This window comes from Rutilus rutilus (assembly GCF_951802725.1).
Source record: "Rutilus rutilus genome assembly, chromosome: 7".
NCBI lineage: Eukaryota > Metazoa > Chordata > Actinopteri > Cypriniformes > Leuciscidae > Rutilus > Rutilus rutilus.
In genome coordinates this window covers 9,572,982-9,595,745 of record NC_140221.1, presented here as the reverse complement: position 1 = coordinate 9,595,745, position 22,764 = coordinate 9,572,982, and the positions used below count along the sequence as shown (strand labels likewise).

The 22,764-nt window shown below is 36.4% G+C and overlaps 1 protein-coding gene and 1 long non-coding RNA gene across 2 annotated transcripts; both read left to right on the top strand.

The window, feature by feature from the left end:
* LOC311294277 lies at positions 1-1,396 on the top strand. Its single transcript, XR_014628031.1, has 3 exons — positions 1-154; positions 664-734; positions 841-1,396. It is a non-coding gene; the product is annotated as an uncharacterized lncRNA (long non-coding RNA).
* Positions 1,397-2,984: 1,588 nt separating this feature from the next.
* Positions 2,985-20,974, top strand: ppp2r1ba (protein phosphatase 2, regulatory subunit A, beta a). The gene is made up of 15 exons (XM_084414292.1): positions 2,985-3,191; positions 4,087-4,177; positions 4,317-4,417; positions 4,529-4,761; positions 8,091-8,238; positions 8,464-8,619; positions 11,183-11,297; positions 11,837-11,907; positions 14,648-14,782; positions 17,241-17,414; positions 17,633-17,693; positions 17,894-18,048; positions 19,058-19,200; positions 19,310-19,401; positions 19,884-20,974. The coding sequence occupies exons 1-15, from the start codon at positions 3,114-3,116 to the stop codon at positions 19,898-19,900; spliced, it is 1,770 nt and encodes a 589-aa protein (XP_084270418.1). The 5' UTR covers positions 2,985-3,113; the 3' UTR covers positions 19,901-20,974.
* Positions 20,975-22,764: the final 1,790 nt, after the last annotated feature.

Genomic DNA, 22,764 nt, shown 5'->3' with positions numbered 1-22,764 from the left:
TAGACATGATGCCGGTAATGCTTTCTTAACTGCCTCTTTCTCACCTCTGACATTTTTGTTTTGTGTGTTTGTTATTGAGAGGAAAAGCACGCAGCATATTACAGAATCCTCTACCGTCGCTCTCAGAAACAGCGCCGGGATGTTCACTGCAAAGGTATTTTCACCTTTTTATTTCTAAGCGAAGAATGGAAAAGAACTTTGCCATGAGTATATTGATGCCTTGAATCACGTTCAGTCTCTTGTACTTTTGCACGAGCGATTCGTTTCTGGCTGCAGTTCACTTAACAGCCACCGGTGTCGCTAAAACAAGAGTTTCTGTAACATACAGATGCATTCATTTTTTACATTTTATATAGATTTAGAATATTATAAAAGTCAGATATTAAATTCATATCTATTTTAATTTCATTAATTTGATATTTTTGGTAATTAATGGTATTTAGCGTAGAATGTTTGTTTAAAATGCCATCCATGTATATGGCTTATTTGATCTATATTAGTCTGGGCACAAAACTGTATCACACTGGCATAAGCACGTCTGTTCCACTCATTAAGTGTCAAGTCCACATTTAGGTCAGTGATCCACCATCTGCAAAGAATCAGATATGATGAAAGCAGGTAAGTGTGTTGTCCTCCTGACCATTTGCTGCTTCATCCTGGCAGGATCAGCCACCTGTCGCTGTCTGACGGCAGACGACACGTCAAAACCAGGAATTACTCAGCCTTTTAAAACCGTAAGCTGTTTTTATTCTCTGTGGCTCTGCCCTTGCTCATAAAAATGCTATTTTGAGAAGCAGCTTCTTGCTAAGATCGTTGCTTGAAAACGCGTCGTGCATCCAGGGCTCCAAACTGATGTCATGGTGATGGTGGTCTGAGTTCCCTTTCCAAACCTGCACAACAACAAAAGAAACTACAAGCTTGATCTCAAGTCACCTTAATAGGGTGAGCTGGATCAATGCTTATGAAGATGAACAGCATCCTTTTTCTAAACACAAACTAACAAAAGCAGGCCCAGTATGAATAATGGATGCCAGTGTGTTTTAACTGAACACAAATTAGCAACTGAATGCAGAACAGATGGTACAGACACAGGCCCATTTAATCATACAAGACATTTTTCTGCGCATATTAAATAAACATGTTCTCAGTTCTCATGACCGTGTTACTTCTGCAATGGGTTTGATTATCATTTTATCTTGTCTTATTGTTTATTTGGTGATCAAGTTTTTAAATGATGCATGTAAGTATTGTCATGCACATTTAAAGTATCTATAATTAATGTGATATGATGTTTTGTTGTTTGTTTGTGGTGTAACTAACAGCTTGGTAATAAAAGCTCTAATATGTATGGAATACAAGCAAACTATCTTTTGCAGCAATAAACATTCCAGACGGCTCTCACAATATTGCTCTTGGAAATTTGATTAATTTTCATCCAAGTTTCTGTACAACTATGTAAATTAATCTGATTATGAGAAACATTGTTATATTAATGGCATACTGTTATAGTTTTTGTTAATATTTGGATTTAGATTTTATTTTTTATTTTCATTTCAAGTAAATGAAATTTGTACTAAAAGGTAAAGTTTTAGTAATTTTGTTGTGTGTGTTTAATATGTCTAAATTAAGTTTTAGTTTTTAGTTAATTAAGCACTTACACTTTGAAAATGAGAAATGTTTCATTGGCAACTGAAATAAAATAAGTTTTTTATATTTTGTTTTATTTCAGTTAATGTTGTTTTAATGGTATAGTTTTTATTTTAAAAAAATAACAAGAAAGGTCTAGAAAAGAAAGGTCAAGTTTTGTGAAGTGCATTGTGGGATACAGTATCAGTTGGCTGTACTGATATGTGACAAAAGTATGTCCAAATTCACAGTAGGCTACTCATAAACGTAGACAAAAATACCTGGATGACCTACTACTTCCAGTGAGATTCTGAAGTGTGCATAAGATGGACATTTTACTATCCCATGAGGCCATGGGAGAGGATGGCAGTGATTGTGAAGTGATGCAACTGATGCTGGTAGGTCACATGATAATGACAACAAGGTGAATGTAGTATGTATGGATTACATTAATACTTTTTTAGCGGTCACAGAGTAATTACTTATTCAAAATACCTACTCAAGAGAGTATATGATTTCGGAAGCATCCTGAATGCTTTAGCAAATGTAAAGACTCATCTAGATATTCTTTGTGCATTAAATGTGGATACTGAGTACACCACGAACACTGCATACTATTTATGGCAGAATAGTAAAAGTAGAGTAGTATGCTATTCCATTATATGAAACAAATGAAATGAGTAATGCTTCTTCAACATGATTTTCAACAATATTCCTGTAAATAAAAATGGTCAAAAAAATATTAATGAAGTTAAAAGATCCTTATACTCCTGGGACAGAAGTTCCACATGGGCTTTAGTCATTAGTGATAGAATTTGTCCCCAAATGTAGCCTAGATGCTTTTGATATGGCGAGATATTTTATGTATCCTAACATTTAAATAGGCTAGCCTACATAGCCTAATTATTAAAAAAAGAACCATTTCAGCAGATGGTGCATCAATCATTCTTAATCATTTCTGGAATATTTCATAAGAACTCCTGTATTATTCATCTTTCAGCAAATCATGTAGGCTATATCTTGGCAATAGTAAAAGCATATTTCGCAAAATATCTTCATGGAGATCGGAACATAAAATATACCTATTTCATAACAAATCTATTTCCTCACAATTATAGACAACAATTGATATAGTTATTCTTATTCTTCATATATTCTGCGTCTCCTATGCCTTTTTTTTTTTTTTTTACACCAGTGGAGTTTTTTCTAATTCTAATAGAATAGCCTTCACCTTACATTTCATTTAATAGCCTACAATAAAACTGAAAAGCAAGTTTTGTCTCAAAATATATTGGATGAATAAATATGCAACATTTAAAAAAAAAAAAAATTAAATGTAAATATTAACAGTTGTATGTATGCAACACTGGGGTGCGCGCATCTCGAGCTCGTGCGTGCGCTGTTTAGTGTACTGGGCTGGGCTCGTGCACAGGCATCAGTGAGAAACCCCGTAGCAGGAACTAGCTAAACAGCGTTTAGCATCCAAGATGGCGGGAGCAGACAGCGACGACTCTCTTTACCCTATTGCAGTGTTAATTGACGAATTAAGAAATGAAGATGTTCAGGTAAACAAAATAAGTAGATTTACACCAATTTCTACTTCTAGAAATACACTCGAACGCGTACGTCTGACTTGACACGAATAGCTAAGCAACCGGTAAGATGGCCTGTCCTAGTTTAGCCTACTGGCTAGTAACGAGAAGATAATTCAGGAATTAAGACACTACAATATTATATATCAAATTGACTGACAGCTAAAGCTGTCATACATAAAGTATGTCATTTAGCACAACCAAATGTATTATTTCATCTGTGTAAAATTACTGCTACCCAGTTTCGTTTGTAAATAAAGTGTGACGCAGAAAAGTTTGTGTGATTGCTAACACGGCTAGCTGTTCTGTGATTTACCTGTTATGTCATTGACTAGCTTAATAGAGAATCCCATAATTTTAGTACAAGACATTTTAAAGCACGGTAAAGGTTTTAGAGAATACGTCTGACACGACTGTTTAATTGGTTGGCATTTGAACACTTTCACAGTTTGTCATTTTCAAGAGACTATAATTCAGTGATTAAGACACTACTTGATGACATATCAAACTTATTAGTTCACTTTTTAGTATTCATTAAACGTGGAATATGTATTGCACATTTTGTGCGTAATGTTAAAATACATTAAAGTACTGGTTTTCAGTTAACGTCACCAATAGGTTAGCTCATTTCCTCGTATTATAAAGATTCAGGACAAAAAAAATCAAGTAAGGAATTAAAAAGTTTAGTGTTTTTGGTCTCAGTGTCATTATTCCTTAGTCTGTCATCTATCAAGCCATTATTTTAGAGAAGACCGGTAGTTTGTTTGGTCCCTCAGCAGGTCAGCTGTTTCACCATCGAATATATTTAGAGTAGACTATCTTCTTAACAGGTTTCTGGTCTTTTTTTCTTTTTTCTTTTTACTTATAGTTACGATTGAACAGTATTAAGAAACTGTCCACCATCGCCTTAGCTTTGGGGGTCGAAAGGACACGCACTGAACTTCTACCTTTCCTCACAGGTAAGGTTTTTTGATGACTGCTGGTTTATTTCCTTGTCAAAAATTACTATAACATTTTTATTTTAGGTGTTGTAAACTATTTCACTCATGAATGCTTCTTGTACATAACTTCCAAATTTCTCATTTTATGATTGATCAGATACCATCTATGATGAGGATGAAGTTCTGCTTGCCCTTGCTGAACAACTGGGGAACTTCACCCTGCTGGTTGGAGGCCCTGAATATGTGCACTGTCTCCTTGTAAGCTTTATGACTTAGAAAATTGATTAGATAAAATAATTTAACTGTGACAAACTGAATTGAAATTTGTTTGCTTGTGACTTTTCTTACTTGCGTCTTGGGTTTTTTCAGCCCCCTTTGGAGAGTCTGGCTACGGTTGAAGAGACTGTGGTGCGAGACAAAGCAGTGGAGTCCCTGCGGAAGATCTCCCATGAGCACTCTCCAGTGGACCTGGAAGTGCACTTTGAGCCTCTGGTAAAGCGTTTGGCCAGTGGTGACTGGTTCACGTCACGTACCTCTGCCTGTGGTCTCTTCAGTGTCTGCTACCCACGAGTTTCCAGTACAGTCAAAGCTGAGATCCGCCAGTAAGTTCAACATATTTGTGAGGAGTGTTTTACTGTAATCCTACTTTTTTTCAGTTTGGAAACATTGATCTAGTTAATTCAGGATTGTTCACACATAGAGCATCCTTTACAAAAAAAACTCAGTACAAAACTCAATACAGATTGTACTTATGCCGGGTCCACGCTGCACGATTTTCGGTCGAATTTTCACTTGCCAACTGTTTTGTGGAAATTGCAGACAAATGTTCGAAATCTCAGATGATTTAGTGTTTGTTTACGCGAGTGACAGTCATGTTGTGTGGGCAGGGCTCGAAATTAAGTTTTTTACTTGGTAGCACTGGTGCTCCCAACTTCAAAAAGTTAGGAGCACCAGCAAAAATGTAGGAGCACCCACCAAAAATTAAGGAGCACCACAACTACAAATTATATATTAACAGATTTAATTTCACTAGGGCTTTACACATCCTTTGGCCAAGATTTGAAATTTGGTCTTCTGGCTCACCCCGATGATATTGGCACATGATTTGTCATTTGCGTACGTCATGTTAATCGCAACTCCGTTCTTTTTCCATGAGCTGCAACATAGGTTTAAATTTAGTGAAGGCAAGCTCTTCTTTGGCGATGGTGTATGCGGTGTTATATTTGACATATAATTAGCTCTGCCAATAGAGCGGAACGACCAGCAGCATCCTGCCGATTAAAAGCCTTAATAATCAAACCTGATTTGTTTGCCACACACCTGTCCCTGCATTTTTTGCTTGGCACTTGGCACTCTATTGCTATTAATATGCTGTATTAATCTTTGTTAATCTTAGTTAATAAAAATACAGCTGTTCATTGTTCGTTCATATTACTTCACAGTGCATTTAACTATGTTAACAAATAAAAAAAAAATCAATAATGTAGGCTATTAGTAGCCTAAATGTTAAAATTAACATTAACAATGGTTAACAAATTAACAGTGCAGTTGATTAATAGTACATGTTAATTAATGTAGTTAACTAGAATTTAATAAATGTAACATTATTGTAAAGTGTTACTGATTTGTTACACGATTCAGACGTCTCGTGAGTTCAGTGTTGGACAGATCAGTTGTTTTAACCATTCATTGAAGTGAATCGGTTCAAATGAGTCATTAGTTTGCGAATCGGACGTGTTATTAGTGGACGTGTAGCCTACGGCACGTGTTGTGTGATTATCCCTGCAGTTTATTTTTTAGCACAATTCACACTCCGCGGTTATTCAGGAGAAAAAAAATCTCAGAATGCTCCACGTGAAACTTTTGTCTTCCGCCCTTTTTCTATCGTGTCAAATGATTTTGATTAATATGCGCGAGGGAGAGAGAGCAAGACAGCGCTCGTGTTGTTTGAAGACGTGAGAGTGCGCGGCCGGGACTCTCTCTCGTACTTATATATGCGCCCTGTCAAGTGCAGCAGTCATTCTATTCTACATACATATGTGTTGATTTCTTGAACGCAATGGCCAATCGGATGCATTTAAGATTGAATCCCCTCACCGCTCAAAATTGACTTTTTGTTCAGTGCTGAATTCTGCATAGGCCTACTGGCAAATCAACTGATTATAGCAAACAAAGTGTAGATATTATGACAGATTCATTGTGCAGCCAGTTTGATTGATAATAACAGAGATTTGTGATATCGTGATGAACTGAGATGTCAGCTTTTTAGGAATTATTAAGGGAGAAATCCGTCCCGCGCAGGTCTCTAATGTAGACTTTAAAAACAAACGAATAACGATATATTTACATTAACAGTAGCCTAGGCTGCAATCTAGTGTATGTGAACCTTTTTGCAGATAAACACAAGTGCATTTTCGGACAAGGTAATGGACAAGTTAATTGAGTAAATCATACTCCCACTATGGTAATTAATATAGTAAACACATTTCCTAAATAGTCCTGTGACTGTATTTTACATTTTATGAAATAGTACCATTAGTTAAAAATAAAGTTTAAAATGCTTCCTGTTCGCATATTTCATAATAAAATGACAATTACCCTTTCTGAAATATTTTTTTTTGTCATCATTCATAGATTTCATGTTAAAATAATATACAGATGCACTACCCTCTTCAAAATACAGCTGATATATTGGTGTACTTATTATTTATTGGAAAGTTTGCCAATGTTTGCTAATCATTAGATTCATCGGAAAAATAATCGTTAGATTAGTCGACTAATCGAAGGAAATAATCGATGGATTAATCGACAACAAAAATAATCGTTAGATGCAGCCCTACATCATTTATGAATGATTTTTCCGTGCACACCATTTGTTTTACATTCATGTGCCTTTGTAACCTTTAATTTTTGCTGAATACATGTAGTAATTCTTATTACTTTTACGGTGAGAATCAGCATAAATTACAAAAGGCAGTGCAAGAGATACTGCCATTTAAATGTATTAAGTTCTGTTTTTGCATTAGTGATGAGAATTTGGGATGAAAATGTGCTTAATCGTCATGTAAATTATCTGACAATGAAAAAATGATCCTAAAACAGGAATAATTTACTATAAAAATAATTGTTTTTTTGATTGGATTAAAATATGAACCAGACTAGGTATGCACCGATCCGATATTCAGTATCAGTATCAGTATAGACTCCAATGCTGCAATTAACCAAATTGCAATTGCCCCAACAAATGATATTTTTCCACTAAATGTTAAGGTTTTATAAATAACAGTGTACCCAAGATTTTTCCTAGAATTTGATGCTTAATTGTCCATTCACCAAGTTTGCAATGTTTTTTTGTTATAGGTTATGATAATGTATTTTTATTCATTTGTTATAATGAAGTAGTGTGTATTTAGTGGACTGTGATCATCAAAATAGTGATCATCAGTTCCACACACACACAGAAGTAAAAAACAGCACTCGGCCCAAAACTCGGTATCGTAATTGGATTAGTTATGAAAAATGGTATTGGTGCATCCCTAAACCAGTTTTTAAGTCACCCCACAATAAATGCATATTAAATGCGTTCAGTCTTGTCACATCACTTCTTTCTCTTGCTTCTCTTGTATCGACAATATCAGCAACTGTAAAACAGGGCTCCAGAACCAATCTTTTTGATAGTTTTTTTTTTACAGAACCTATAACGCATTTTGTCATCAGACAAATTTTTGTCCCTGGTCTGTCTGGGTACAATTTATGGTTTATTGTGATGGTTATTCACTCTGGGAATGAATAGCCATTTAGACTAAGTGTAATTATAGTTATAGTAGTGTTAATGTTAAAATAACCAAAGTGGAAAGGAAAATGACTACCTCATCGTCTTCATTTTCCATTTAATTGGACACATGTTACCACATGTACCGTCTCTCCTCAGGCACTTCCGCACCCTGTGTTCTGATGACACTCCCATGGTGCGCCGTGCAGCTGCCTCCAAGCTGGGTGAATTTGCCAAAGTGTTGGAGCTGGAGTATGTTAAGAGTGACATAATTTCCCTCTTCACTGCATTGGCATCTGATGAGCAGGTCTGGTTTCAGTAATACTAACTAAAATGTACACACACTAATTAAACCACAGCTAAAACCACAAACCACAGCTAAAGGTTTTGAGCACACGTTGCATGACAAGACCAATACAGTCTTGAAAGGTTTTCACTGTGTTTATGTAACTCAGTGCTCCAGCAGAATAGTATGGTAAATATCAAAGTGTTTTCTTCTGACATCTGAATGCAAACATTTACATCACTGTAGGACTCTGTTCGTCTCCTGGCCGTGGAGGCTGGCGTCAGCATTGCCACTCTGTTGCCTCAAGAGGATCTGGAAGCTCTGGTGATGCCCACCCTGCGCCAGGCAGCAGAGGACAAGTCCTGGAGGGTTCGCTACATGGTTGCAGACAAATTCTCAGATGTAAGCATAATTATATGTAGTTAACTATGTGCAATTACATTTTATTGGAAAATCTAAGTGTCTACCGCAAAGTTCTGTTTGCACGCAGTGGGACAGCTCCCACCCCAAATGGTTCATAATTCTCCACACGATCATAACTACACTACCGTTCAAATGTTTGGGGTCAGTAAGATGTTTTTGAAAGAAATTTCTTATGCTCGCCAAGGCTGCATATTATTGTGAAATATTATTGCAATTTAATATAACTGTTTTCTATTTTAATATATTTTAATATGTCATTTATTCCTTTGATGGCAAAGCTGTATTTTCAGCATCATGACTCCAGTCTTCAGTGTCACATGATCCTTCAGAAATAATTCTAATATGCTGATTTATAGGGGTGGGAATCTTTTGGAATCTCACGATTCGATTCAAATAGATTTTTGGGGTCACGATTCTGAATCGAATTTCAATTCAATTAAATGGATAGATTTGATTTTAAACTGAATTTTATTATAATAATTATTTTAGCTCAAATTAAAATTTAACTGGAAAAATAAAGGAAATTAAATTACACTTTAAACACTTTACAATAAGGTTTCATTAGTTTAGTTAACATGAACTAATGAACTGCACGTCTACAGCATTTATTAATCTTTGTTAATGTTAATTTCAACATTTACTAATACATTCAAATCAAAAGTTTTGTGTGTTAACATTAGGTAATGCACTGCGAAGTAACATGAACAAGCAATGTACAGCTGGGTTTTTATTAACTCACGTTAACAAAGATGAACAAATACAGTAACAATTGTATTGCTCATGGTTAGTTCATGTTAGTTAATACATTAATGTTAACAAATAAACCCTTATTGTAAAGTGTTACGTCATGTTTTATTTTATCAATCAATTTATAATATCTATATATTTTATATTTAACCATTTTATTCATAATAAATTCCTGTTTTTAATTTAATAAAATGTGGGTAAAATACTAGTTATATTGTTTATATTTGTTCCCCTGGAACTGTTTTGCCATGTCTGCTTATTATATTATGTTTTTAGAGGGCTTGTTTTGCTTTTTTTTGTGATATCTGAATTAAAATGTCATCGGTTTAAGTTGAGCGTCAAGTTGAGAAGGGATTATCAGCTAGTTCCAATCAGTGGCTGATCGCTTGGAAAATAGAAAAACATAATACAAGCTGTTGCATTCTCAATATTTAGTGACTTAGCCTCAGATACAGGATGTGTTCATTCGCTTTTACAAGCTTGTATTGTTCATTACCACAAACGCCTGTGTAAAAAGTACCTGTACACAGAGGTGGCAAGATCACAAGAAAAGCTTGACGTCTGCCGGTAACGGTTAAGACTATTTTCTATTTGTTAAGATATTGATATGTACTGTTGTTGTCGAGTAAGCTTCATTCATATGCTTCCCTGTAAACTGTCCGGGTGCTGGACTGCCGCTGCCTTTGTTCCGACAACATCACGTTATTAATAGAATCTCAATTCATATGTGAATTGCCATCACAGATGAAAATGGTTCTGTGGCTCAATATTTTTGTGGAAACTGATCATTTTTCCAGTTCAAAAGAACTGCATTTATTTGAAATGGCAATCTTTCGTTACTGCCACGTGTGATAAATTTAATGCATCCTTGCTGAATAAATTTTTTTTTTGCTGACCCCAAACTTTGGATTAATATAGTTTTAATTTGTCTGAAGTTTCTTGCTGCTCTCTTACTCTATGGGAGCAGTTTCAAACAAATCTGCAATCTGTTGAAGCGACTGCGACTAATTTGTGTGCCCCTTACAAGTGCAATGTGAACAAACTGCAATCAGCTAATTCTTGGTGCAGACTGATACATCAGAAGTGACAAGCTTCAATCTTTTATTGTGAGCTTGACTTTAGTGAGTCCGATATAAATGGAGTAACCACTTTGATCGTTAGACTGATTCAAAACATTAAATCTTGTGAGGTTCATAAATTAACGTTGATTCAGCAGTGGCAGAGCTCTACCATTGAATAGTGATGTAGCAATCATTGTTATATGATCTGTGTTTGTGCACCTTTTTTACTTTGTTTTATATTGCTAATGTTATATAAGCTTCCTGGAAACCTTTTCCCTAGTATGCATCAGTGCTAAGGTTCAACAGCTGGTTCCACAGTTTCAGGATGACACCTCATAACAGTTCACCAGTCTCTATAATCCTGCTCTGATACTCATTATTGTGTATTGTTGTGCAACTTGACCTAAATGCAGTTCCATATTATTTTGTCATGTTATTGGATGATTTTGGATTATCCTGAGCCACTTGAAATGTCAGATTTTACTGGAAAAGAAATGTTGAATGCAGTCATATAAATTCCCAGAAATAGACTTGGTATAAAAAGCAATGAACAGGGATTTTGACCTGCTTTAGAACTGAGTTATGTACCTCATCTCACACACAGTGCTAGAATAGACTTGATTGTATCCTAGCGTGCCACGGAAGTGCCTTTGTCCTTCAGTCTGCAGGAAACGCTGAGGTGCTACAGAAAAATGGAAATATGAAATGACATTCTTGTCTCTGTGAATTTACAGTTGCAGAAAGCTGTGGGTCCAGAAATCACAAAGAATGACCTAGTGCCAGCCTTCCAGAACCTTCTGAAAGACTGTGAGGCTGAGGTTCGTGCTGCTGCTGCAAACAAAGTCAAAGGTGAGAGAGAGGCATCAGAGCAGCCATGTAATGCGTGATCCTGAAGTTGAATGCCTCTGCTATTAATTTGGCTAATAGATTTAAATGGAAAATAAGTTATAAGCTGTCTGTGTCGCTATACAAATAACCTTGGCCTCATATACATCTCTCATTAGTCATGAATCCTAATGAGGTTAAATGCATTAAATGAATCAGCAAATTTCAGATTTTTTTCTTTTTTTCTTCATTAAATATCACATTTTTAATTGGCTGAAATTTGCCTCTATTTCTTTCAGCTTTAATGGGTTTAGTTCTTCTCATAAAGAATACAATATATAACTATTTTTGTAATATAATCAGCATTGCGTTTGTTTGTAGCTGGTATTTTAGCAAACTGTTCAAAGACTGCAGATGACTTAAAAGTCCCATCTTGTCTGCAGTTTGTTTGTAAAGTTACTCTTAAGTGGGTCTTTCTCTGAAAATTATGAAATTTTACTAGTATTGCCTATTGAAATTTGTTTATTGTGATGACCCTAATGGTTTATTTTTCATATCATCAGAATTCTGTGAAAATTTGCCAGAGGACAGCAGAGAGACTATCATCATGTCACACATTCTTCCCTGTGTTAAGGTAAAATGCTTCAGTCGACTTTGGCTAGTACATTTATTTTATTCGCCAGACTTATTACATGGAATGCAAGAACAATGCAAAATGAAAAAGTAGATAGGTCTAGATACATATAAAATATGAATTTCATACAATATTAAAGACAAATAAACAGTCTTAACCCTTTCACACGTACGATCACACCGGTGTGATCAGTCTAGGCTGGTCCCTGGAGCATAGGATCACACCGGTGTGATTAGAACGGTCAGTGCATGACGTGATCAACTGCTAAATTCAAATGTGCTTTCGCGAGTTGGCTGGCGCTGAGCCAGAGACAGGCGCGCTCAGAGCTGTCATATATCACAACTTTTCAGTGTTTTCAACCACATAATGTTTATAGTAGGTTTCAGACATATAAGTACTAAAAAACAATACATTTAGAGTTTGTAAAATACACACTGATGTCAAAGGAAGAGGCAATAATAATCCTTTCCATTATAATTAGTTTTATTCATATCAGATACACATTGTGTAAGTAACTTTAAAGTTTACTCTATTCTTCTCCCAGTTCACCTGCCACTTACTTTTATGTATTTTGGGAGAAGTGGATAAATTCACGTGTTGTAAATCCAGCAGATCCGATTCTCTGAACTGCGTCTGCGGCACAAACTAAGATGGCGGCACCCATCGTGCATACAGCTCAACTAATGCGATCGTTATAAAGGTGTTTAAACAACAAAACACTTCCACTTGCATATATTTGACAATCGGAATATCAGATATTTCATGCCATATCTAACAAATTTGTGAATATTTTGAATAAAAAAGGAAAAATGACATAAAAGCAGATCATCATTCATTCAGCTCTGTTGTTGCTGCGGTGTCACGTGACAAGCAATGATGCGTCAGCATGGAAACCATAAAGTGACACATTCTAAATAACGGTTGCCTTGAAAAACTCAAGCTGGGCGGTCAACCAGAATATTTTAAATTTACGTGTGAAATGGTTAAGAACAAATAATCAAGCTAAAAACAATATCACAAATAAACAATAGAACACATATATAAGTGAAATATACAGTGCTTTTCAGGTTCTTTAGGTAGATCTAACACTAGTTTAGTTATACAGATTATGTACAGAAATTATCAAAACTTATCAAATGTAAAAAAAAAAAAAATGTTCTTCACTGTATAAATTAAATATAAATGAATCCTTAAAGGCATACCGGTAGTTACAAAAGTAATTCAGTCAAGAGCAGTGATGGATTTTATGCCTTTAGTTGCTTGATTAACTTTAATAACACAAGACACTTTAAGACATAATGCACGTTCTCTTTCTCAACCGTTTACTGACTACGTTTACTAGGATTCTATGTTTACAAGACAGGAATTTTTGCATCATTTTGTTAGAATTTGTCCGTTCCAGCGCAAGAAGATGTGAAAGAGACTAGGAAACGAAACGCGGCTTTTTGGGTGTGCGCTTTTTGGGTGAGAATTGAGTTCTCCTTTGTGTCGTCATGCGCTTTGTTTAAATTGGCAATGCTTAAGAACACGTGCAAATTATAATCTTCCGTGACGAGGCAGCACTGGCCCAATTATCGATGGTTCCGTCAACTCTTGGCCATCGGGGATTCCTTATTGTCGAGGCCTGCATTTAGATCTAGCGCGTCTATTCACATTACGCTGTATGTGTAAGCCTCTCTGTTTCTCTCATGTTGCGTGTACATATGTGAGAGAAAGCAACAGAGGGCACTCTCAGCCAAGTGACAGTGGGTAAAGCTCAGAAGGCAATGAAATTATATCTGCACTAAATGATTTTGTTTGCCTCAAACTCAATCACAGGTCAGTGAAATCATACAATTTAAGACATGTTTTAGTTGCCTAGCGGGAAATTGTTGCATATGCTGGTCAACAACATCTCTGCAATCTATCACTTTTCAGGCTGATCGCTTTGTTCCTCGTTGTTCCAGTGCTCTTCACATTTAATTGGTGTGTAGTTCCAATCCTGGATCAGTTACTGGCAGATAACTCTTGAGTCAGCATCTGTTCTTTAAGCATCTAAGACTTAAACAAGATCAGATTAACAGTGTGTCATTGTGTGTAGTCTGACCTACTGGCTGTAACAACACTAGATCACTTTTCTTTGTGTTTATTGTAAAATGCATCTTGTTCTGTTGAAAATGTCTTGCGCAGATTCAAACCGCTGTTGGACAGGTGTTTTGGTAGCTAATTTAAGTATTTTTGAGAGTGCCATTTGTTTTGTATATTCCCACAGCATAGATCCAAAAAATGTCAAGATTCATGACAGCACAGCACATTTTATTCCAAACCTTTAGTGTAGCTGAGGTACATTAGAATCTCTCTCATGGTGAGAGCTGTGACATCCTTCATTGCAATAGAAACATTCAACATGTTTGTAATTATTATTTGCAGTATTTATTTTTATAGTAATTATTTTTATATATTTTTTTTATTGCATTAAACAAGATCTTCCATTTTTATTTAATACATTTTATTGAACCCATTTTGAATGTTAGTGTGTGCATATATAGATAGATATAGATATAGATATATAGATATATAGATTATAGACGTGTGTGTGTAACGTGATGTAATAGTTGTTTTTGCTGGATATTTAGTGATTTTACGCTTGATTTAAACTGAGATTTCAGTTTATGTAGCCCTCAAGTATCACAAGTGATTGAGAGTTGTTTCAAAACATTTTTCAATTGATGGCATTGTGTTGTTGCACCTCTGTCAACAGGAACTTGTCTCAGACACTAATCAGCATGTGAAGTCTGCACTGGCGTCAGTCATTATGGGCCTCTCCACCATCTTAGGCAAAGACAACACCATTGAGCACCTGCTTCCCCTTTTCCTGGCCCAGCTCAAAGATGAGGTAAGCCTGCTGTGTTTGTGTGTGTGTGTGTGTGTGTGTGTGTGTGTGTGTGTGTGAGAGAGAGAGAGCCAGCACAGGTCTGGCTAAGGTAATTTGCGTCATGTTCCAGTCACAGATGATACTTCTGTGCAACTGCTCACTTTGATCCTGTCGAGGTGAGGCATTGCTAATGCTAGCCTTTTAGTGGAAAGCAGAAAGCATTGAAGTGAGAGATGAATGGATGAGTGCGGCACACTATCTCACGTCTCGTCTCTTTATTTTACTGGGGCTTTTTGTTGCTTGCTGTTGTCTGTATTGCGATCGCTCTTCTTTAAGTTGCATGGGAGTAGTCTTTGAACATCTGTCAGTTACACAGACTGCATGAAATAAATAGAACAAAGCCACCTCCTGGACTGCAGCTTGCATTGATCCATGTTTTAAAACAGGAAACAGTTTCCTACTTGGTGTTAGTTCTTGCACTGTTGTTCAGGAGTAGTGCTGTGTAAAAAACAAATGTCACATAGTTGTCAACCTGTATGTTGTGATAAATTGACGCTTGTGAAATGATACACTGACATTTAATGGTTAACATCCTTGCTGAGTGCATGCAGAGTTTAACATATATTGCAACATGCTGTTGTAATTGCACAGCAAATTGCTTGATTCGAACAGTTTAATGAATCAGACCAACCATTTAGTGAATCATTTTGAATTGATTACACACAAGTAAAACATAAAATCTGCACTTTCATGTGTGTTATTAAAAAAAGCATATTTGGAAAATGGTATCAGTTAGGGCTGCACGATTAATCGAAATGAAACCGCACGCGATTTGGCAAAGCCTGCGATTTATTTTATGCTCAGCTTGTCAGTGAAATACAGCTCTGATCAGTTGTAAATGCTGCTCCATCTGAAAGCCAGATGGCGCTCACGCAGACACGCCATATATACCCCACAGAAGTAGACAACATAAGTCATTCCAGGAAATCGCTGCAGCTGAATAAACAGAAGATTGAAACGTTGTCGATTTAAAATGTTGTCTTTTGTTGGAGCAGAGGTTCATAAATGCTTCTCATGTTTGGAAAGATGTTTGGCCTGTGTTGCTTTTTCAAATTCACGTAATAAGTGACTCAAACTCATTTGCTACTGATATCAGAGCCATCCGTCACTGACAAGCTTATTATGAAAAAAATGTTCGCAAAAAACCAAATCGGTATAAGCGCGATTTCATGTTAATTGTGATTAATCGTGCAGCCCTAGTATCAGTGTTTGTATCTTTAGTATTATTTATATACTATTATCGCCATTCTGAAAATAGGTCATTATTTTGATTCATCTTTATCCTATGAGTATTTGAAAATGGAGGAGGGTGGGTGCTAGGACATTCTTTGGACAGGAGACCGATCACAGACCGGTCACTGTTTTCGACTTGAAGCAGCGCTGCACGGACCAATCGGTGTATGACATCAAAGTACTTAGAGAGCAATTCGAAGCACTTTGATATCATACCGATTGGTCTGTGCAGCGCTGCTTCAAGTCGAAAACACCCAGGGTCTCAAGAAATCATGAGAATCTCGCCTTCTGAGTTGTCCCAAAAAAAAAAAATCCCCCCCCTCCTGGCTTTGCACGTGCAACTCTCCTGGGAACAGTGACCACAACTATAGAGAGCCATCTCTGGGAGGTCTGCACACATACCTTAACGTAAGAATCTTGTAGGGTTAACATAAGAATCTTTTCAGGGTTTGAAATAACACCTGTCAAATGCGGGTAAAAATCAACTGTGGTGGATGACGATGTGAACTATATTTAGTGGGTTATGTTTCACAAATTGTTCACTCAATTTGCTGGCGAAGTTTGTGCAAACTGCGCAGCAGTGTTGTCACTATACTGGAATTTCCAACTTCGATACGATACCTTGAAAAATATTGATGTTCAATACCATTTTCGAAACCACTGGGAAAACTGCCATATATACCACCATACAGATAATCTATCTCATAATAGATTTAGAAAAGGAGTATTGGATCAGTTTCAGATATTTCAGTATCGATACATATCGAATTACCTGTATTTTTGACAACACTTCTGCGCAGATTTAGCACACATAACTCATGAGTCAATATGAATATTAAATATATCCGAGTTGCGCAGCACCTGTGCATTTCTGGCTTACTTCAACACAACCGCCACTAAGCGGTGAATAAAGGTGCGCTGGTTTGTTGCTTTGAAGGGAATCGTGCAGACCCTGAAGAGTTTGCACTCCTGTATTATAGTATTTACTCTTTTTGAATTAGCTTATATATATATATATATATATATATATATATATATATATATATATATATATTATATATATTATATTATATTATATTATATTATATATATATATATATATACATATACATACAATATAATGTATTGGTTATTTTTTTTGCATGTTTTCTGGAATGTTACAAATTTTGTCATGTCCTTTCTGTAGTGTCCAGAGGTTCGCCTCAACATCATCTCCAACTTGGACTGTGTGAACGAGGTGATTGGAATCCGCCAACTCTCTCAGTCTCTGCTTCCGGCTATTGTTGAGCTGGCTGAAGATGCCAAATGGCGAGTGCGGCTGGCAATTATCGAATACATGCCCCTTCTTGCTGGACAGTTGGTGAGTCCTGACCGTCAGTGTCTCTGAATACTTTATCCTGAAATTGAAATCAGACTGGCCCGTTGGTCAGTTCTTATTTTTCAGTCTCTCTTAAAGCATTTTAACAAATCATCCTATTAACTTATTGACGGAAAGGCGCTTTGGGTCCTGTAAGCTGATCTAACTGATGAGGCATCTTTTTTTTTTTTTTTTTTTTTTTTTTCTTCTCGTGGTTCCAGGGTGTAGAGTTCTTCGATGAGAAACTCAATTCTCTGTGCATGGCTTGGCTTGTCGATCATGGTAGGTTAATTTCCTTTTCATTTAAAGTGTTAAAATGTGTTCAACTCTGGCACAAATGTCCCACACAATGTTAAATGTGAGACTTCGAAAATCAAGCTATTTTAGCAATTCCGTTTGCTTGTAATAGAAATGTTTTAACTGCCGTTATAATGTGTTGGAGTCTGTCAGTAGACTAACACTTTAGTCTCTGTAATCTTTAGTGTATGCCATCAGAGAGGCAGCCACCTGTAACCTGATGAAGCTGGTGGAGAAGTTTGGAGCCGAGTGGGCACAGAACACCATCGTGCCCAAAGTGCTGGGAATGGCTAATGACCCCAACTACCTGCACAGGATGACTACCCTCTTCTGCATTAATGTGAGTCAGACCTGATCTTTAACAAACAGCTGCTAAGTCACAGAGGAATGTATGGGGTTGGTGCTGATGTACTAGCTGGAAAAGCGCAGTTTGCCGTATGTTTTAACATTGAAATATATTACAATCTGTCTTAGTTTAATTATTCTCTTTGTAGAATGGTGCTACATCCATGAAATATTTGTCTGTTATCTAAACTTTTCTTTGGTATCAGTCAGGGTTGTTGCACTCAGATTTTAAATAGACTATTATTGTGGACAATATAATTTACAGTAACAATATTATTGTGTAATATGTAGTAAAAAAAAAAAAAAAAAGTCTATCGGTCAAATTCATCTTTAATGGGGAACTATGCCGTTTTTTTTAGCTTAATTTACCTTAACTGAACAGCTTCGGATTCATTGGAATGGTTATATGACTTTTTTCGGGTTGAGTGGTGGCCGTCTCGCTTCCCTCTAGCGCCTGTGAGCGGAAAAACCACCCTTGCAACTTTGGGCCGGCAGCCACTGCACACGTACATTTATATGCTAGCCTTCTGTGTATCATACATACCTCAGTGGACATGACTCTGTGCGTTCGCCGGCTTCTTTGAAAACAAATGCACATGACCAGAGGTAGAAGATGGGAGGGGGAGAGTTGCCAACGAGTTTTGGCGACGGTGTTGTCAAATATATATTCCGAAGCTGTAGGCGGAGCTCTATAGAGAATCCCGCAAGCAAAAAGCGAGAAAACAGTGAAGAAATTGCCGAAACAATCAAATGGTGATCTTCAAACAAAGCGCATGGGAAACTTGATTTGTTCGTGTAGAGTTTGATGTTAACATGTTGCTAAACTAACTGTGTGATTCTGTAAGCATACAACAGATATTGGGCCACAGATATAAGTTAATTAGTTTTTTTTTTTTGGAAATTGACTAAAATACATCTATAATGGATCTTTTGGATCAAGCCTTCACTTCAGGAGTTTGGGAACAGAGCTCATGATCCCTGATGTGTGAAACTGTCTTTTCTAGGCTCTGTCTGAGGTGTGTGGACAGGATATTACCACCAAACACATGCTCCCTGTAGTTTTAAAGATGTCAAACGACCAGGTAGCCAATGTTCGCTTCAATGTGGCCAAGTCACTTCAGAAGATTGGACCTGTGCTGGACAGCAGGTATGTGATCATCCACATTTGACCAGAAAAAAAAAAAAATTCTCTTCACATTTCTCTTAATGTGACTGACTCACTTTAGCATCATGTTCCCCTGATGTTTTGATTACAGCTGTCTGCAGACTGATGTGAAACCGGTGCTGGAGAAACTGGCATCAGATCAAGATATGGATGTCAAATATTTCGCTCAAGAGGCCATCAGTGGTGAGTTCCACAACTGCTGCTCTTGAGTGTTGTGCAATCAAAAATGCAAACCTAAAAGCTACTATCATTCTTAAATTCAACCTAAATCAGTAGTTAAGAAAGCACCAGATTATAGTGAAGTGGTTATGTTTTCACAAGCTTTGCAATTCGGCACTTCAGTCAAATCACGTTTATGTATGTAGCACTTCATACAATAGATTGCTTTAAAGCAAGCAGCTTTACGGTATTAAACATAAAAGAACAGTGTCGCTTTCAATTAGAATTATATAAAGCAGCCCTCCAGTGTATCTGAAAGCGTTTGGACACGCAAACCATGACGTCATGACTTAAGCAAACTTTTCTGGAAATTGAGCTTTGGTCTGGCTGTTTTAAACTCCAAACAAACTTCCTTTTGGCCTTGTTTTGTTTAAAATGACATCAAACCAGTTTGCTCTTCGATTTATATCAGATCCTTGATTTTTCTTTTTATTCTCTTCCTACAGTTCTTTCTCTGGCCTAAAGTACCTTCTTGCTGAACGTAAGACCCATCTCAAGCTGACCTCCATTGTATTTATTGACATCCAAGACCATCCACTGGACTGTGTATGGAGAAACAATGTGTTCTGTTCCCTATCAGTGAGAAGTGTTTTAGAGAAGCTTGGCTTCTCTAAGTGTTTTTTTTTTTTTTTCTCCAGCTATTCACAACATACCATCTTGCTCTTCGTTCCTACCCTGCAATAGGCCCGGTGAGCCCCTCTTGCTAACCCTTCACTTGCTAACCCTCAGCCTGGGGTCACACACTTAGATGGCGTTTTACTATTCACCTAACAATCTTATGAAGCATCATAGGTTAAGAGAAAAAAATAGATGTATTGATGCATCAGTTGTCTATATTTAACTTGCGTCATCTGTTCTGATGGGCTGAACCATGTTTGCTCTTAGTGCTGATTTTAAGCTCGAGTTGACCTGCGCATGCGCACAGCATGACAAAGGGCCGAATCACTACTGCAACTTTCAACTATCATTTGAATACTGTGTTCCTGTGCCCCGTCGTTCACAGATTGTTGTTAAACCAAGACCCCATAAAGCACTAGCCGATGTCTATTCTTTCAGTGGCGTGCTCTCGTACTGCTCTCAAAGTGCTTATCGTCTTAAAGGGACCACAACAAATTTCCATCAACTGTTTTAAGAGAATGGGCATTCCTAAACGGCCCTTTTTATCTTCAGAAGGCAAGCTTCTCCATTCTGTGCCATTGACCATATTGCACATTTTCTTTTTTTGTTTTGTTTTTAAAAAGATGTTTAACTTTTGTCCTTTATATGAATGCATCTGCATGCCTCTTGCACACAGGTTCCGTAGGCCGTCTGTATATTAAGAAGCTCATTAATCACAGGGCATCTTAAACTCTCTCCCTCAACGCAATGCTTTTTGCCTGTGATGTTGACTGTCCGATTCTTCAGCTTCAGAGTGCAGTCAGTATAGTAGCATATTCTATGTAATGAGTGTCTTTAGAATGTGCTTCGGGTTTTATATGAATATGGTCACATTGCCCTTGATGGAAGGGAACTCAATAAAGAACGTTATATAACCCCATTTCTCTGTGTGTGGACCTTCTGTTATCTGTCAAGCCACATACAGTAAAATGCAATATAGCGCGAGGATGCCTAAGCTGGGAGTGGATTGCAGCAGAGCTGTTTATTGAAGGAGGCATATCATGAGAAATCAAATTTTCCTTTATCTAGTTTTTGCACGAGGTTTTCATTGTACACGGAACTTTCAGAACTCAACTTCTGTCCAAAAATAAAAACCCATCCAGAGGATGCAAAAAAAGTTTATGAATTTTCTTTAGAAACTTGCTTGTCCAGTCACAGTGAGGTCATGGCAGGAGAGATAAAATAATCCATAAATATGAATAAAACAGAGAATATTGTAACTAGTTTATTATTATTATTATTATTATGATGTGATTTTATGTACTCTATGTACACTACACTATTCAAGAGTGTGGGGTTTATTTATATCATTTATTTTTTAACTTTAGTTCAGAAAGGATGCATTACATTGATCAAAAGTGACAGTAAACATTTATAAACCTTACTATATATATAGTAAGGTGTAGAATAAAAAAAAAAATATATATAGGCCTATATATATATATATATATATATATATATAATTTTTTTTTTTTTTTATTATTATTATTTTTTTTTCAGATAAATGCTGTTATTTTGAACTTTCAATTCATAAAATAATTCTGAAAATGCGTAACAGTTGCCACAAAATATTCAGTAGCACATTGACAATACAATCTTTTTTTTTTTCTTCTTTTTTTTTTTACAAATCAGCATATTAAAATGATTTTTGAAGGACCATGTGACACTTAAGACTGGAGTAATGGCTGTTGAAAATTCAGCTTTGCCATCACAGGAAAAAATTACATTTTATAATATATTTTAAATAGAAGTTATTTCAAGTTGTAATATTTAACAATATTGCTGTTTTACTGATTTTTTTTTTTTAGCAAATAAATGAAAAATGAATAAAAATAATAATAATACTGAGTTAATATTTATTATATTGTAAAATGTAATTTTTCCATCACCTCTTTTCGTTTTGTTCTCAAAATTGATACATTTCTTCTTTGCAGACAATGAATAGAACATCTCTTAGTGTTGTGCTGGGTCTTCTACAACACAAGAAGAACTAAATGAAAAGTCAGTCAGCACCAGCAGCTCTGCATATCCTTCTGAAGGATCCTGTTCTTAAGAAAGAGTGCTTGGTTTATTTTTAACCTGTCGAACTCACATAATTGGTACACTCAGTTTGGTTAATAAACCAAAGTGCGTTTTTTTTTTTTTATTCGTTTAGAAATCCAAATCAAGATCTCATCACTAAAGTCCTGGCAGTTTTTAAAACTCATTCATATTTTCACCGGCACATAGTTGGCATGCAAGGTCTAACCGGCTGTGAGAGCGGTCACGGCTTTGAGCGTTTGTTCTGACAAGGCTGTTATCTGTCTGAATTGTGAATGCTGTTGTCGTGCCTGCTGATGAACAGTTTACAGCTGGAACATCACGACTCACATTTGAGTGTTAGTGCCATTCTGCACAGATTAATCATCAGGGGAAATTATCCAGCTTTATGGAACACTCCTATTCATTCAACAGCTATCTATAAAGTTACATTTCACACACGATGGCTGTTCTCAGGTTGACATGACATTTGCAGCATTTCTCCAATTTGTATTAGGATCTAGACCAGTGACAAATTGCCTGCATCAAATGGCTAATTTAAGAAAAACTGAAGTTTCACTGAAACCTACAACTAGATTTTTGTTTAATTACTGTGCTGACAAAACACATTAGTTATTCTCCACACATTGT